Source organism: Pyrus communis, chromosome 13, assembly GCF_041283825.1.
Source record: "Pyrus communis isolate YQ-2024b chromosome 13, ASM4128382v1, whole genome shotgun sequence".
NCBI classification, from domain to species: Eukaryota; Viridiplantae; Streptophyta; class Magnoliopsida; order Rosales; family Rosaceae; genus Pyrus; species Pyrus communis.
In genome coordinates this window covers 16,249,609-16,267,433 of record NC_142577.1, presented here as the reverse complement: position 1 = coordinate 16,267,433, position 17,825 = coordinate 16,249,609, and the positions used below count along the sequence as shown (strand labels likewise).

General features: G+C 35.8%; 1 protein-coding gene across 1 annotated transcript; it reads right to left on the bottom strand.

Moving 5' to 3' along the window:
* Window positions 1-4,421: 4,421 nt before the first annotated feature.
* LOC137738251 (phosphate transporter PHO1) lies at window positions 4,422-13,634 on the bottom strand. Its single transcript, XM_068477881.2, has 15 exons — window positions 13,339-13,634; window positions 11,803-11,886; window positions 11,418-11,655; window positions 9,850-10,192; window positions 9,064-9,112; window positions 8,630-8,701; window positions 7,991-8,120; window positions 7,291-7,411; window positions 6,331-6,580; window positions 6,062-6,166; window positions 5,908-5,952; window positions 5,628-5,780; window positions 5,244-5,525; window positions 5,000-5,139; window positions 4,422-4,872 (listed from the first exon to the last, which is right to left on the bottom strand). Exons 1-15 carry the CDS (start codon window positions 13,573-13,575, stop codon window positions 4,782-4,784), a joined length of 2,340 nt encoding a protein of 779 aa, XP_068333982.2. The 5' UTR covers window positions 13,576-13,634; the 3' UTR covers window positions 4,422-4,781.
* Window positions 13,635-17,825: the final 4,191 nt, after the last annotated feature.

Genomic DNA, 17,825 nt, shown 5'->3' with positions numbered 1-17,825 from the left:
ACCATATAAGGACTTGTGTAATTTACACACATGTGTTGAATGTTGAGGATCCAAAAAACCAGGGGGTTGAGACATGTATACTTCTTCTTATAATATGCCATGAAGAAGGGCATTCTTCACATCTAATTGTCTAAGTGACCAACCAAAGTGAGCAGCAAGAGCTAATACTAACCTGACTATAATTGGTTTAACCACAGGACTGAAGGTTTCTCCATAATCTATACTCTCATCTTGATTAAAACCTTTGGCAATTAGTCTTGCTTTATACATGGAAATGGTGCCATCAACATTTTTCTTAATCTTATAAACCCATTTACACCTTATAAGATTTTTATATGGAGGAAGAGGAACAAGGGACCAAGTACCCTGAGAATGAAGAGCTGAAAGTTCCTCTTTCATTGCTGATAACCATATAGAAGATTTCAAGGCTGACTTATATGTTGCAGGCTCTGTTTGAGACAAATCCACTAACTGATCATCTTGAAGAACCGAGAGAAATACCTTTTTCTTAGATATCCCACTTTTAGACCGAGTATGCATTGAATGTGTATTTAGTGTTGGAATTGGTATTATAACTTGTAAACTTTCAGGAGAAAAACTAATAGGATCTTCAGATTGCTCAGAATAAGACTAAGAAGTATTTGTACGAGCCATAGGGTGAGGAGACGATAATGATTGAGAAGAACTTGCTGATATTGTTGGGATTGCAGTAATGAGTTGTATACTGGAACTGTGAGTATCATTGGTATCTGAAGAATGAGAACCAACAATGTTTGGCATAGCAGTATGACTAGGGACTATAGTATTCTGATGAGTGATAGACATATTTGGAGACTGTGATACAACAAATGACGGAGAAGACTTGGAACACAAAGGAATTGGGCATTTTGAAAGCAAACTAGTATATGGAAATTCAATTTCATCGAATATGACATGTCTGGAAACATATACCCTCTTATGAGATACCTCATAACAAATATACCCTTTATACTTAGTAGCATAATCCAGAAATATGCATTTTATGGTCCGAGGTTGGAGTTTGGTACTATTATAGGGTCTAAGTAGTGGAAAACATGAACACCCAAAAATTCTTAAATAAGTGATATCAGGAATGGAATTAAACAACAATTCAAATGGTGATTTGTTGTTTAAGGATGAGGTAGCCATTCTATTAATAAGACAGACAGCCACTTGACAAGCAAAAGACCAAAACTGTGGAGGTAATGCAGCAGTTTGTGAAAGTGTGATAGAGGTTTCAATGATATGTCTATGTTTTCTTTCAGCTAGCCCATTTTGTTCCGGAGTATTAGCACAAGACAATTGATGTTTGATTCCTTTATCAAGAAGAAAGGTTTGAAATGTTTTACTAATATATTCCTCTCCCCCATCACTTTGTAAGGTTTTAATGGTAGTTGTAAAATGGTTCAAAACAAAATTGTAGAAACCAACAAAGACAAAACAAACATCACTTTTATTACTGAGAGGAAAAATCCAACAATATCTAGTGCATTCATCAATGAATGTCACATAGTATCTCAAACCTTCAACAGAAATACATGGAGAGGGACCCCAAACATCAGTATGTACAACTTCAAAGGGGGTAACATATTTTGACACGGAAGCAACAAAGGGCAGTTTACAAAGTTTGCCTTCCAGACAAGTAGAACAAATCACAGGTGATGAATCAAATGTAACAGACACTTTACATTGTTTTAAAATGGAAGACACTACAGAGTTTGATGGATGCCCTAATCTATTATGCCAAAGTGTAGAAGATACTTGTTGTCCAAGAAATGCCACTGGAGATCGAGTTGATGAAGATGATGCAGGTGTTGAAAGTGGAATTGGATACAACCCATCATTGCAAAACCCTTTGAACATTATCCTCCCTGTGGCCTTGTCCTGAATCTAAAAACAGAAAACATCATATATCAACCATCAATTATTGTCCAGACACAATCGATGTACAGATAACAAATTCTGTGTTAATCTAGGAACATATAGGATAGAATGTAATTGCAGTGGTTTGATTGGAGTTGGAATACTGGAAGAACCAATATGTGAAATGGATAAACTTGCACCACTAGCAGTTTGAATTGTCTTAGTGGATGGATAGGGAGTAGCCAAGGAAAGATTATTTAGATCAGCCGTCATATGTGATGTAGCCCCTGAATCAGTGAGCCAAAACTATTGAGGAGGTGTACTTGGAACAACAGAATTTGAGACAGTGTTGACATGCATAGCAGTAGGTGAAGAATTCTGAACATTGGAGTTTTTGTAAAGACAAAACTGCGCACTATGATTCTTTTTACCACATATTTGACAACGTTGAACAGCTGCAATATCCGAATTCCTGAACCTGCAAATATCAGCCAAATGCCCGTATTTACTACAAATTTGACAGGTAGTGTTAAACTGGCCTTGCTTAGATGGTGGTGAATTTCCAAGAATACCAGGAGCATTATTGATGTAACCAAATTTGTTAATCCCAAACCTAGGCTGTGAATTGTTGTAAAATTTCCCCTTGCCCTTGTTCTTGTTAAAATTTGGCTTATAACCAGAAGCATTATAGAACCCAGATTGAGAACCGTAAGAATTATTTTGAAATGAATTCCCAGATTTAGACTGATCACTAGAATTAGACTGTCGAACACAGCTTGAATTCTTAGAATCATTACCACCATTCTTGGCAAACCATTGCAGTTAAGAAAGGAGTGGCAACCACATTTTCAATCATTGTTTCCTCAACAAGTAACTAAGAGCAAAGATCCTTCATTGAGATAACATTTTTCTTCCTCGAATTATAGACCTTAAAGTATTATACTCAGAAGAAAGACCATTCAAAGTTAATATCACAATATCATCATCCTCAAATGTTACTGCAGCAGCAGAAAGATAATCACGAGCCTCTTTGATTCTTTGTAAATACTGAGAAATTGAATCAGTACCTTTCTTGATGTTTTGCAATTCAGATTTCATCTGAAAGATTGTTGTACGAGTAACAATGGAAAATTGCTCCTTGAGACGAGTCCATAAGTCACGAGCACTGGTACTTCCAATTGCACAAGAAACGGCAGAAGAAGACAAAATGGCAGTGATCAACTGCATGAGTGCCCTATCATGCATCTTCCAAATCTTGAAGGTATCAGTCTCAATTGAATCCCCAAATGTAGTGGAATCAAACCGTGAGGGACAATGGTTGGTGCCATCGACAAAACCCATTATGCCATGATCTTCCAAAAGTAATTCCATCTGGAAATTTCACACAAGATGGTTGGAATCATCTAGTTTGACAGTAACAGATGAAGAAACTGTCGATATAAGAGAGGCAATATGAGATTGAAGGATATGAAGTTGTGCAGCCATCACCATAGCTTCAAATCAGAGAGAAACCCAGATGCAAATTCTCAGAGGAATTAAACCAAACACCTAGAGTGCACAAGAAGGTGCACAAGGAACCAAGAAATATAGAGAGATCAAGAACCCAAGAAACGTGAGAAAGGGGAGCTGATCACAGATAGAGAGTGGAAGCAGAGAAATCCAAGATTGAAGAATCGACAAGCATGAAGCTTTGCGGCGATTGATACCATGTAGACTATGAAGAACTTATCTTGCAGAAGAAGAAAGAAAGGGATAGAGAAAGAAGTAGAGATTTAGAGAGAGAGAGAGAATATTCAGTTTATTAATCATTCACAAAACTTAGTACAAGGTGGTTACACATGTTGGTTATATACTAGACTAGGTAGCTTACTAACTAAGCCACACACTTAACTCACAATCTGTTGACATTTGTCATTCTATCTAACCAATCATAAGCTCATAACAAACATCTAACAACCTATATTATTCATATCACACTCGATTCGAACGCACAATCACTCGACTCAAATGAAATGGCACTCACTTGACTCGAACAAGATGCGCACGCACTCAACTCAAGTGAGATGCGCGCTCACTCGACTCAAATGCCACGCTCACTCGACCCGAACGGGGATGATAAATCTAGGTCCAAACAGGTTTAAACCAGATGTATGTTAGCACATTCTTTACATGTTTAAACACCAAGGAAAAACTACAATATAAGGTTCCAGGATTTTAATTTCAGTTGAGTTCTCTACGACTGACGATTTGTGAAGGGAGAGAGAGCTGTGTGCTTGCCCTTCCCTGCCATTGCATATGCACCATTACTTAATCTGGCCCTAGAATTGAAGATTAGGAAACTTGAGTACAAATATTACAAAGCCTCTCTCTCACAGTAAATTTCGCATGCAGAATTTCAAAGACGAAGCTCGCTTTTAAGGTTTGTATTTGACCATGTTTCCATCAAGAATGGTAAGCCCCTAATCGTGCTATTCTTTTAGTAAAAATAATCGGATAAGACAGAATTGTTTTCTGATGGTTCATCAAATTGAGACAAACTGTTGAAATGAAATCACTTGCTCCAATTTTCATTTCTTGTAATGGGGTTCATATAGATTGTTATTTGAATGCGAGCATTTTAATAGTCAATCCGAAAAGGAACTGTATTCAGAAATATATGATACACCTCCACATTAAAATGCCAAAATGAACAGCAGAAAAAGGTACTCCATTTGAAAAGCGCCTTTCTTCATTACATTTGGCGGTGCCTTACAATTCATATATATTCCGAAGTGTAATGTGAGATGAATGGATGGCAGGATCTCACACATTGATATAAGAAAGTGTGGATTCCTTCTGCCATGGCTTAATTTCCCCATGTCAGCATTTCGGGGTTTCTATACATATTAGACAGGATCATCTCAGCCATCAGAATCTGTCTCACGGAATGGTAGAGGTACTGTCTTCACTGCCCTGTACTTGCCAACATTATTTAGATGCTCATTCTCTAACCTGTTTGACCCAAAAATCTAACAAGTTGAGAAGCTTGTGATTTTATTTGCAGTGCTTGTATAGAAGAATATGACTCAGGAGTTACCCTATTATTGGTCAAATATTTTGTTCAAAAATAATGTTGTACCTGTAAAAGTTCCAATGCCCTCGTCGGATAACCTCTAATGAAGCTAAGAGAAAGTCCAGCAATCGTGACTCAACATCCGGAATTCTATGAAATCCCATTACTGTTTCTACCCAAGCGACTCTTAGGACCGCATTCAAGGCCTGCATAAATTTGCACCATCTGTTTTAGTATTTTGAATGAATGTGGTTTATGCTAAGGAGGCAATGAAAGTATAGGCCACATAAAGATTTAAATAAAAACTCACAATGGAAGCATAGTAGATGCTTTTGTTCTTGAGAATAAGTTCGTCTCTTAGCCATAAGTTCTTGGATTTTGGGTCGAAAAGCCCCCAGTCCATGACAAAGTCCCAGTACAACTGGTAGACTGTAGCCACCACAGAGGTGATCACTACTATATAAAACCATAGGTGGCTGTGCGGGTTGTTAGCATATGTAATCCTTGATCCGGCTGCCACCATGGCAGAAACATATTTTCCCATGTTAGCCAAATGGTTAACGTCACATTCATCAAACCATCGTCTTGCACACTTTAAGTTCATTGCATATGGAAGAGGTTACATGTCAGTTGGACTAGCTAAAAGAATTATGATTTTCACTGAACAGAAAAATAATGGGAGAGGTTGCATTACTTGCATGGCGCGCCAGTAGTATGGCAAGAACGAGATAACATAAAGCAGCTCTCTAAATAGCCTTCCACTTCGGCAGGTTTCGTATTGGTGTGATCTGAAATTTCCAGCAAGAAAGTAACAAGCTGTAGATTCCATGTGTCTCAGCAATGGGATCTACAAGCAGGAAGATCACAGTTCATTACATAACAAGAGATGAATGTTAAGAGTTATTTACTTTTAGGACTTGGTTTACAGTGGCATTAGATGTTTTTTTGTATCCGTTGAAGTATAATGTGATTACCTGGCTAGTAAGTTGATCAGCCATAAAAAAATCTACCATCAAAACCTGCATATTTTTCAAATGACAAAAACAAAAAGTATATTAATTCTAATTTCAAAATATTGCGTAGCATTCTGCATATTTGATGAGAAGATGAGAGAAGCTGTAAATGTACCTTGTAAAGTGGTGAGCAGACTATGTTACGAATTACTCTGATGAAGCAGTAACGAGTTGGTCGATAGAAGATGTCTAATGGGCATACAAGCAGTGCAACAGCAAACTGGAAAATTCAAATGAAGATTAGCACAATGTTTCATGATATATGTCTCAATTTTCTTAGTTACTTTATTTTAAAGCCTGAGTTTTGATTATTATGTTTTATACAAGTTACTCAACTCCAAGCCATCTTCCTAACAAGACCTTGATTAAAGCAATGAAACTAACCAGAAGGAAAACTCCAGGAATGGCATCAACTTGGCTAGGTAAGAAGTTTTTTGCCCTTAATATAAGGTGCACAACCATGGCAGCAACCACAGTTGTCATGAAGGTTGTGCATACGAGGAAGGCGTCGCGATACTTGAGGGCCGTGCTTGGTTGGAATTCAAATATAAAGTTGTAATTGATTCTTGTACTCTTCCACATGAATAGGTTGCACCCATACATAAACAAGTGCAGGCTGAGTAAGGCAAAAACACTGCACAAATTCACACCCTTAATTAGAGAAATGCAGACATGAATAAATACATAGCTGCAGCCCCCATCCTACACTTTGCAAACCAACAAAGGATTGGTGACTGAGAATTAGAGGTTTCGAACCCAAGACCTCCTATAACTAAAGCTTAAATACCTTATTAGAAAATTAAAAGACACCGAAGTTTAAGTTTAAGAAATGAGCTAGTAAGCTAAGAAATTTCACGTAGTTAAGCATAAAAACTTCATTATCTAGCCACTAACATGAAGTTAGGGATATATTTGCTTAAATTAGTGTATTCAAGTGACTGACAATACATATCATCGCCACAATACTAACAATGCTATGGCTCAATCTATACAAATGATTCTCATACTCTCACCTCTGTTGGTGATATTGTCCGCAGTATGGTTCACAATTTTAGTGCAAATAGTTTAATTTTAGATCATAGTAGAAACTATTGCTATTTTATGATACGATTTATATATGTTATCATTTTATATAGTATATGCGTAAAATAATTAGGGCTAATTAATATATAGATTGGGACCAAAGCCACTTATTATGACAATTTAGTAGTATTATTTTTTACTTGTAAGTAAAATGTTTTAGTTCGATTCTTGTAAATGATGAGTTTGATATCAATTTGTTTTCTCCCTCCTATGTGTAAATATATAACTTTTTAAAAGAAATATATGGGATGAAGAGTGCACCTGAAAACAGGGTAGACAGTTTCCATGTAATCTCTTTCTGTGCTAGGAGAGAATATACCAGACAAGTGCGCTAAAATTGCATACACACTAAACAATGATACAAAACAACCTGTAAACAAACCTGCATCCACATAACAAAAAACGACCATGCTTTATTAAAAGATTGAGACCACAATCAGATCAAACAAAAAACTCATACAACAATTGGGCTCCTGATTTGTGGGGCACCAAGTAAATTTTTAGTGGCCACCATTCATTCAATTAAATATTGAGCAATCCCACTATCAGGATTAGTGGCAAGTAAAAGCTTTATACGATACGATGCAGATTAATGCGGTTCATGTTGGCCCCCAGGACTAATCATGCATCATATTGCACTGCATAAGCGATGTTTCTGTCATTAAACTTTTGTGCCATTTGGTGAAAATGCCCTTTATGGCACAATAGTTAAATAATCATTGGACTAGCATTATATAGTGACCTTCCTTATATTATATGAAGATGTATTTGACACTTTAAGATAGCCATTATGTATTTTAAATTTATAAATATATATGGAAATTTGTATAAAGCACATATTTGGATTGCCAGCCAGTAATAACCTCAGAAATATTTACATGTATGCACTCTTATTAATTATTTGTGTATGTGTGTGCGCGTGCGCGCGCATATTACACAGAGAGAGACAGAGAGAGATTACCAACAAAAAAGGTAACCGTATGAGAATCTTTGTTTTGTTGTGGCCTCAAAAACTTCATTGCCTTTTTCTTGTCATTACTGGCGAAGTGCTTTGTGAATATGGACTCCACTTCGTCCATTAGTGTAACAACCTTTTCAAACCATATATAACAATACACACAAGCCCAGTCAGAAAACCATTAAAACTGTCTCCAACACTAGTTAAATGAATTAAAAAATAGAAAAACTAATGAAAAGAGTTTGAAAACTTTGAGTTTTAATGATAAGGACAAAATAAAGGGTAAAGTGAATAGCACCAAGATTGATTTTTTAATGTAAAAATGTGATTTTTCGTTAAAGTGAACAGTACCGTGGACTTTTCGTTAAAACTCTGTTAAAAAATAGCACTAGAATATTTTGAATTCCGTAGTAAATCTTCTTTTATTAAATTATTATTTGACATGTTAACATGGAGACGGCAATAACAAGTCAAACCTCTCCACTCAAAAACTAAGTACAACTAATACAAAATAATGATCATGGTCATTATACAAAACAACGGAAAAAGAAATGAAAATCATGGTAACTAGAGCAGATTCAAGCACCAAGCATGTGCATATTAGTTAGATTAGGGTTGCAGCTAGGGTATCAGACTGGTTACCTTGTCAGAACAAATGAAATGTGATATCTTCACTGCTTTCAGATAACTTTCTGACGCCTGCTGGTTTGATACCTATACATGGAAAAACTTAGTTGCTCCAAGTTATTACATACACCAATAGTGGATGTGGTAAATGTGTATAAAGCAACAATAAGATCGACAGAATTTGGAGAAACAAAACTTGATAAGCACTGTTATACACCTAATTAAATATGCATGACTCATGATCTGTATAACCACCTAAAAGTAAAATCCCTAATAAAATCAATGCAGCTTAATAATAGTATCCTATCATGGCTCATGAAGTTGAGATATTTTTATTTGCTAATTAAATGAGGCTGAAGAAAATGGTAGAATATCAAAATATATTTTAATATAATATTTAATCTAACAAATCTATCGTTTAACAAAAAACAAATTAATGTATATCTTACCTTGTCGAATTTCTTTAGGATCTTTGTAAAAGCTACCATATTTAGTGAGCTGTAGAAGTTACAAATTTGTTTAGATACTTAATCAAGTACTTAAAGAAAACATACTTAAAACTACAATCATTAGCTAAGCTAAATAATGCGTAGATCCAGTGTTACACTGCACAATTAAGTAGCTTTCACTATTAAGACGGTGTTTGATTCCTTCCACTTCTCTATTTTAGAAAGAGAACTATTTATTAGTATATAGTATCACCACCTTGATAATTTTCATATCCATGTGTTTTCACCCAGTGCCCACATCAGCAGCACAATAAAAGGGTCATTTGTTATATACCTTTCAGAAACTGTTGCTAATGCTTTTGCTACTTGAGGATACAAATGCTCAAGTCAAAGTGAAGGATTCTGCAAAGATCCCATCTGCGTGCTTAAACATGTATATAAACCAAATTCTATACGTATACTTTAAAAATAAAAATAACAGAAAATGTGGCCCAAATTAACGAGGACGCCATTCGTTTCTAACAAACTAGATTTAAGCCACATAATTGACCGCCTTGCTGACTGTTCCTGTAATCGACATGACACCATCTTGTTACGTGGTTTATTTCTATTGTTGTTCAGAGAATCAGAAAATATGTTCCAAATGTCTCAGTTATTGGTTTGATTGCTTTTAACCGAGTCTGAAACAGTAAAAAGAGCTGAATCACACCAAATTTAATATTTAAGCTTTTTTTTATCCCTAGCTTGTAAATCAAAGTAATTGTTATAAAAAGAAAGAGATAGAACCTGTAAGTTTTAAGCAAACCAAGACCTCTGTAGAGCTCTACAAAAGCCCCTCTAATCATCTTTTCAGCACACTGTATCTTTTTTCGATTGATGAACTCTCCAGGGCCATCCTTTTTAGGATTGTTCACTAAATCTTCCCAAAGCATTGATGTAACAGCTGTGATAGTTCTTGTCGGTGTTGTGTTTGGAATATCAATCCTCATGGCCGTTTTAGGTTTGCCTTTCTTCGTCTTACCCCCAGTTGTCGTGTTAATAAAGTTAACACCATTTCTTTCTAATGCTGCAAGTGCTTCACTCGTTTGTGTTATTTCTGTAGGGGCCGTATTCGATTCCGCCACGCTCTCTGCATCAAGGTCGATTAATAGTAATTAATGCATGGTTTCATAATTTTTTAATTTTGAAAAATTCTTTACAACCTAATTCTTTTCTCAACTCTCTCGCATCATATAGGACTTAATGAACATGTAACATTATTATGTTTGGCATGTCTGTCCTATGTACGTTCTTGATCGTTCTTAATGAAGTTTCATCGGATTAAAAAAAGGAGGACCATGCATGTAAGACTCGCCCTATACAAAAAAAAGTTATTAGGTCATACACCATCATCTCTCAATTCTATCACGAGTAATAATGCTACTAAGACTAATATTTGGTATTTTTTTGGTTGATATGATTCTTTTGATAAACTCCCTACTTCTTCAACAGCATTTTTTTTTATTCAGTTTAATAGTTTTTATGTAGAGCTTATATTCTTAGCAAATTTATAGGGGAACATGGAAAATATTTGAGACAGAACAGAAAGAGTAAATTTTGATATATTTTCTTTATGCCTTTCTCAAAAAAGAGAAAAGTTGATGACAATAGCGTTAAAGATTTGGATTTGTCCAGAATTTATCTTCCTCCAGCTGTGATAGATAGATATTAGATAGGTGCACTAACGATTAGACTCGCGACTTGAAAGCCAAAGTGCCATAAAGACCACGAAAACTCCCATACGTTTAGTATACCATATAAAGTGGTTTATTTGCATATGTATATCCATTAAACCTACAAAGTTGACAATATATCACTTGCAAATGTGAAAGAGGATTGAGAATGCAAGCAATACTTGCAAGAAAGAAATGTGACCTCATATGGCACTACTGGAATTCGAGTACAGCCATGGATTTTGTGGCCACTGATCCTTAACAGCTAATTTTCTTTTGCTAAACCACAAATAAAGACCGAAGTTAATTATTAAGGCACTGGCCTAAAGAGTCCGTATCACCATGAAGAGAGGGAGGTAGAATTTATTTTTGGTTTGATCTAATGTAAAACGACCCAAATTTTTTCCCTTTATGGGTATTATTAGGTGGTCCATGGCCTTGTCATAATCTAAAAAGCAACACTAAATGGTTTATTTTCTGTATCTCTTTTGTTGCACATGAACAGTCTCGAAATTTCCATGTGTTTCCACCTACCTCATCATGTGGAAGTCCATGTAAGCAAAACTCTGTTAATTTGGCCAGAAGTATAATATCAACACAGAAAACATAAGCAGATGTCCAATTTCGAAACAAGAGGCTTACCGGTACTGAAGTCGGAATTCCGGGGAGAAGAAGACCATGAGCTGGGAACACTCGGGATGTTGGATTTTGATCCAGAATTCTTCCACCGCCGGTCATTGAGAATTTGCTTGAGGTCCAGCAAAATCTGTAGCTGTTTGTTCAAAATCTCTCCTCTCTCAAGAAACTCACTCTCTTTCGTCTTGTAAAATTGGTTCACTTTGTTAAGTTCTACATCTAGTGCCTCAAAAAATACCCTCACCTACATAAACACCAACCCAACACATTAAATATTGCCCTAATTAAAATGTTTTTCAATAAATAAAAAATTAACTAACCCTAGTCACCTTAATTACTTTGGATTGGTTAATTATTTAGTGGTAAAATTTGTACCAATATTTGTTAATACCTCATCCTCCGATGAAAACAACTGAGCGAGCTCTGTCTCATAAATTTCTTCTTCATCACCATCCTCCATGATTTTACTCTTCACCTGTGCAACAGAAAAAGATCCATAATAATTTATGGGACTGCTGTCTTTGTTTTTTAGTGTCTTTTCATGTTGGTTTTGGATTTACTTTCACATGGTCACGATGGTTTCGTGATATGAGTATGTCTACAACTACAACCGTTCCCATAATTTGCTTTCGTGAGAAAGATCGAAACCCTCAAAAAAGTCTTGTAAGAAGACCAAAAGAAGGGGCACTATACTTGCTGGACTCTGAAACATTTTCTGACATTTCCGGCCACTTTATTAACGTTTTGAACAAATTATAATGTACGCCGATTATTGAATCTGTTAACTAAACAAAAAGGGGAGCCTAGTTCATGGAAAAGCAAAAGAGCATGTATTTGATGAGAAAAAAGATTAAAGAAGCCGCTGTATATAAGTCATTCCTGTAGTCCAATAGCTAATGTTCATTTTAGAAAGACCCACTTTTATGCGTTAAAGAGGGGAAGTTATTGTCTGGTTACTCAATTTTAATTTATAGAATATTGTTTGAACAGGTGGTGCTACATACACTAAATTTGTGCACCAAATGATATGGCACATTCTACACCATATAATTTTTAATTATAATTATTGATCGATTTCCAACTTAAATTAAAGTACAAATTTATTTGATGACACACCATTTAGTGCACGTATCTAATGTGTCCAACATTATTCTTGTACGATGCACAAATGTAATACCAATATTATGTTTCTTTTTTTTTTTTTTTTTTTAAAGAAAAACCTTGTGGTGTTGATTTTGTAAAGGGGTCTTTGGAAAGACGCCTCTAGCCTCCTCACTAATCGAAGCCAATGTTATTTCCATTGTGCCATGCACACATATCATGCATATTTCCAAGGGCGAGAAAGCGAAGCATCTATATATTTATATACCCTAAAACATTCACGGCACCGGCACTGATGTAAAGCTTTGGTGCTTGTGTCACTAAAGTGGATGTTATGGCTGACGAGTGTTGAAAGGACGTAACTTTAACAGAGTGAAAGGGACGAGGAATGAAGAAGATTTTAAGCAGTGGTATCGGAGGATCGGTTTAGGAATCAGAGTTTTGGAAACACAACCCGAAACCTTTAGCCTGAAAATGACGTGATTACTGGAGTGTTTTGCAGGTCTGAACACAACCCACAAGGAAGGACAAAATCCAAAACACACCAACTTTATTTTTATTGGGGAACTAATGAAAAGAAGGAAAGAAACTTAAGTTAACCAAGTTTTTGGAGTTCTTTATTCCTTTTAGATTTGTAAACTTGTTAACAATTGCCTGAAACTCGCCTGAAAATCCAAAGTAGGCAAAACCCTTCCTACCAACCACCTATAAACCTCAAAAAAAAAAAAACAAAAAAAAAAAAAAAAAAAAAAAACTCATTGAAAATTATTATGTTAATAGATATATAACTATTGACATGTTCTATTCGTGTGCATTAATTGATTACCTGAATTATCTCCGTTTTGTTATCGAAATTGAACAACATTTCGCTAATTCTTTTGGTGACAAAGCGAACTGGATCGAAAATGGAGACACCGAAATCTCTGGCTGCGTCTGAGGGTTGTTTGGGGACTCTTGAAAGCTTGATCTTCTTAACTTGTTTCTTGAGTAGCCAGTAGTTGACGAAAGCACCCTTCCATTCTGGTATAAGCTGAGCTTCAAGCTCCTTTGAGAACTTCACCATTCTTGTTATGCGTGTGTGAAGGAAAAAGGAGGAGAAGAGAGGAGAGTTTATTAAGAAGTATTAGAGAGAAATGAAAGTGGTTTATATAGAGAGGCAGGGGAGAGAGAGAGAGAGAGAGAGAGAGAGAGACGTATAGTAAGAGTCGAATGACTTGCTTTTGGGACAAAAAATTTATCCAATAAAAGACAAATTTAATTGCATCAATAAACATAAATATATTGCTGTCGACCGAAAATAAAAAACAAAGATATATTGCTTATTCTCACATTAGTACCTAACACACAATTCACCTGTATTACAGATTGTACCAGTTTTATGTATAAAAAGTTAAACAGAGTTATTGCTCTCGTTTCTCCATCTCTTTCAAATTTAAAAATGTAAAAAGATATTTATAGCTGATCAAGTAATAAAAAGAGAATTCATCTTGCAGTTAAGGTTCTGTGTTCAAAACTACCGTCTATGAGAGAGCTTCCTTGCACTTAAGGTTATGTTTAAATTATTCCCTTGGGATAAAGTTTGCTCTTCAAAAGAGAGTGGTGGCCTGGGTATTAGAAAGAGTGTTCGTTTTAACAATGCTTGCTTGGCCAAGTTGGGCTGGAAAATCATTACTGATGAACAAAATTGATGGGTTCAAATTATTAGAAATAAGTACATAAGACATGAGAGTTTCCTGGAAACGAAAGTTAGGCAAAATCACTCTTGTGCCTGGAAAGGCTTCTTAAATGCTAGGCATGTTGTTAAGATGGAGAAATTTTTCCATAATAGCTGAGTTGGGGTTCCCAACTAATCAAAAGTTGCCACCTGTCTCTTTTATTTTTTAAAATGAAAAAAATCCAAATTAAAATTTTTTATCAACACAATTTCTGAATTACCCCTATCACAGTGAACAATTCACCATCTCGTCCACGCCAAAAAATCACCAGAAAGCAGCAGCTACCCACCCCCATCGCCGACCGGCTAATTTATCGGGGCACCCCATCTCTTCTCTCTCTTCCTATTTTTCTTTCTCGTTTTCCCTCGATTTCTCCACTCTTAATTCAACATGGAAGCCGATGGATGTTTAGCGGCAACTCAACCTCAAATTTGGTGTGTCCAACGCCGATCTAACTGATGGTGAAGTGGTCGACCTTCCTGTGTTCTTCTCCGGCGTAAGAGAGGAGGAGAAAGAAGAAAAGGAGAGAGAAAGGAGAAAGAAATTAGAGAAAGGGTAATAGAGAGGTAAAGGGATGGGAGGAATGGTGGGGGTGGGGCGGAGGGTTCCAGATTCTGAAGGGTAATTTGAGTCATTTGCCTGTTTTCTTTATTGATTTTTTTAATATAATTTTAATTATATTCTGGGCAATGAGATTTAAAGATTGAGTAGTTTAAGAAGATGATATCCTAGGTGTCAGATATTTATAGGAGGGAATTCCAACTGTCCTATGTACCCGGCTCCTGAAAAAATTTCTCGTTAAGATGAGGTTAAGATGGGTGGTAGGGAAATGGAGAAAGCATTCCTTTTTGGACCTATAATTGGGTTTTTTCTTTGCCTTTGTCTAACCTCTTGAGCAATGATCAATTAAGTAGTATCAACTAGAACCTGAAAGTCAATCACTTTCATTAATAATTGCAATTGGGATCAAGATTTGCTTTCTTCTGTTGTATATACAGATATTGTTAATAAGATTTGTAGCATTCATTTGCTTCTAGCTCCTCAACATGATTCCATTTGCTGGGGGGCCTAATGCAAATGGCAATTTCTTGGTTAAATTTGCAACCTGGATCCAAAACGGTGCAAATAATGGTTGTCATTCTATTGATCTCCTAAAGAGAATGTTGAAGCTTAATATACCTCATAAGGTTAAATTATTTAGTTCGTAGCTTATCATGGGAAGACTTCATACTCGAGATCGTTTATCATGACATATTATTAACATTCCAACCAGTTGCCTCTTTGGAACTCTGAGAATGAAAGTATAAGTATTCTTTTTATGAATTGCACCTTTGCTAACCAAGTTTGGAGCAATCCAGAAATTATTAATACTATAAAGATAAATCGTTCCATACAGTTCAATGATTGGCTTGAGTCTCTTAACTATAAGATGGATGAAAATCTAAACGACTTAAGCGTCGTTTTGCTCATTTGTTGGCAAATTTGGAAAGAGAGAAACTTAAATTGGTTTTCAGAATAAAAAAAGCAGACCCTAAGAGAGGTTGTTATTGCCCTAATTATTGGCAAGGAGTATTTAAAGCAAATCAGAAGATTTCAATTTCTAGTAGAAGGAATGACAAATCCATCAAATGGTCCCCCCTGATTCTGGCTTTGTTAAATTAAACTTTGATGGTTGTCTTATCAACCAAGGTTTGATCATTAGAAATGAGAATGGGAAGCCTATCTTAGCTGGGGCTCGTAGAATTGGACATAACACTAAATCTGTTGCTGGATGCCTGGCTCTTCATGATGGATTATGGATGGCAAAAATTAGGAATTTCAAAATAATCAACTTTCAAGGAGTCTCAAAACTTGTAATTGATTCCATCCGAGGCACTTATCATATCCCATGGAGACTGATACGATTTTGGAGGACATCCGGAAGATGGCCAGTTCTTTTGAGGTTATTAGTTGGAGGCACATTTTCAAGAAGGCCAATTTTTTTTTTTGCGGGTGCTGTCACTAATGTTGGGTATTCCATCAATAGTTTGTACGTTTGGGATAGATCTCTTCCTTTAGTTGCTCAACAAACCTATTTGTTTGATTGTACTCAAACTGGTTACCTTAGGGGCTTTTCTCTTTAATGGATTACTTTTTCATAAAAAAAAAAATAAATAAAATAAAAGACTTAAGGTTATGTGTTCAAGTCACTTTCAATAATAGTTCACCTTTGCAGTTAAATTTATGTGTTCAAAGTCTGTAATATCGCTTGTTTAAAATGAATTAAAAATTGCTTAAATAATGAATCGTGAGAATAATGCCTTTGAATGTGACTTTTTCTACTACCCGTTAAGGAAGTGGTATTTCCTACTAGTTTGAAGATATAGGACGTGCTCAATTTAATCTTAACGTAAGGTGATAACGAACCCATCATTCACTTGAACGCTACAAGAAAATAAGGATTCTTGATTGATGTACTGTGCAATACACACATTTTTGAATGAAATTCGATATTTGGCAACACTTATTGATCAAAATCGCACAGTAGATAACAGTTGGGTAATGACGCCTGGGACGGACGAAAATGACTGTTAAGGCTTGAATGCCGTCTAAGGTTGACGGACCTGATCTATCAAAATTATGGGTATTAAGTTGAGTAGATCTGATGATTGTGTTGCTTTTCCAATTTTCAAAGAAATTTTAGCATATTGGTTGGAAGTGGGTTGTGGGTGGATGAGAAAGGCCGAGCATGGAGATCGTTCAGGGTTGTGGGGGCAGAAGCTGCAAATGGCTGCGATGGATGGGAGAAGATGAGCTGATGCAATGTGTGGAGAAGAAGTAGTTGTGAATTGTGATGGGTGGTATGGGAATTGATTTGGTTGAAGCATGATTAAATGTTTTTTTTTTCTTATTTTTTTAGCACCAATTAGTCGGACACATCATAAAATTATGGGTCACACATGGTACCGCACATCATCATTTAACAAATTAATTAACAGAAAATTTAATGGATGTATGAAATTGCAATTTTTTTTTTGTTTTTGTCAAACGATAAATTATGTTAGATTAGCCACCGACGGGGTTCGAACCCACGCTGTCATGCAATGACTCAACAACTTTCAACCACTGTGGTAAAGGGCCACTTGCTATGAAATTGCAATTATATGATAAGTAATGTATGAGGTTAAAATGTTTTAAAGATATTGTATGAGGTTGCAATTGCACTCAAACTTGAAAGGGTAAAATGTAATTTACCCTTGATTTTTCTACATAAAGAATGACACGTGGAAAGTCATTTGAGAAATGCCTCCACAATATTTTCGAGGCCAATGACATGAAGAAGATGTTAGTCATCTTTGATTTCAAATAGGAAGTTCCAATTGATGTGGGTGTGTCAGCTTTTTTTCACTTCTAAGAAAGGGATTCTTGTTCGAAGTGATGCACCAGTGTACTACAAGAGATGGATGAAGGCCCCAGCTAAAGATAAGGAAAAATTGTTGGCGTCATTGCTAGTGAGTTTGATTTTACTTGGATTTAGTAGTAATAATTTCAACCACTCACTTAGATATTTTTATTTTGATGTTATATACTATTTGAGGTGTACCTATCTAATTTGAAG

Coding starts and splice junctions, on each gene's coding strand:
- LOC137738251 (XM_068477881.2), bottom strand. CDS start 13,575: ATGGTGAAGTTCTCAAAGGAGCTTGAAGCTCAGCTTATACCAGAATGG. Junction 7,412..7,990: donor TACGGTTACCTTTTTTGTTG/GTAATCTCTCTC, acceptor ATGTGGATGCAG/GTTTGTTTACAGGTTGTTTT. Junction 5,140..5,243: donor GCATCTACTATGCTTCCATT/GTGAGTTTTTAT, acceptor AAATTTATGCAG/GCCTTGAATGCGGTCCTAAG.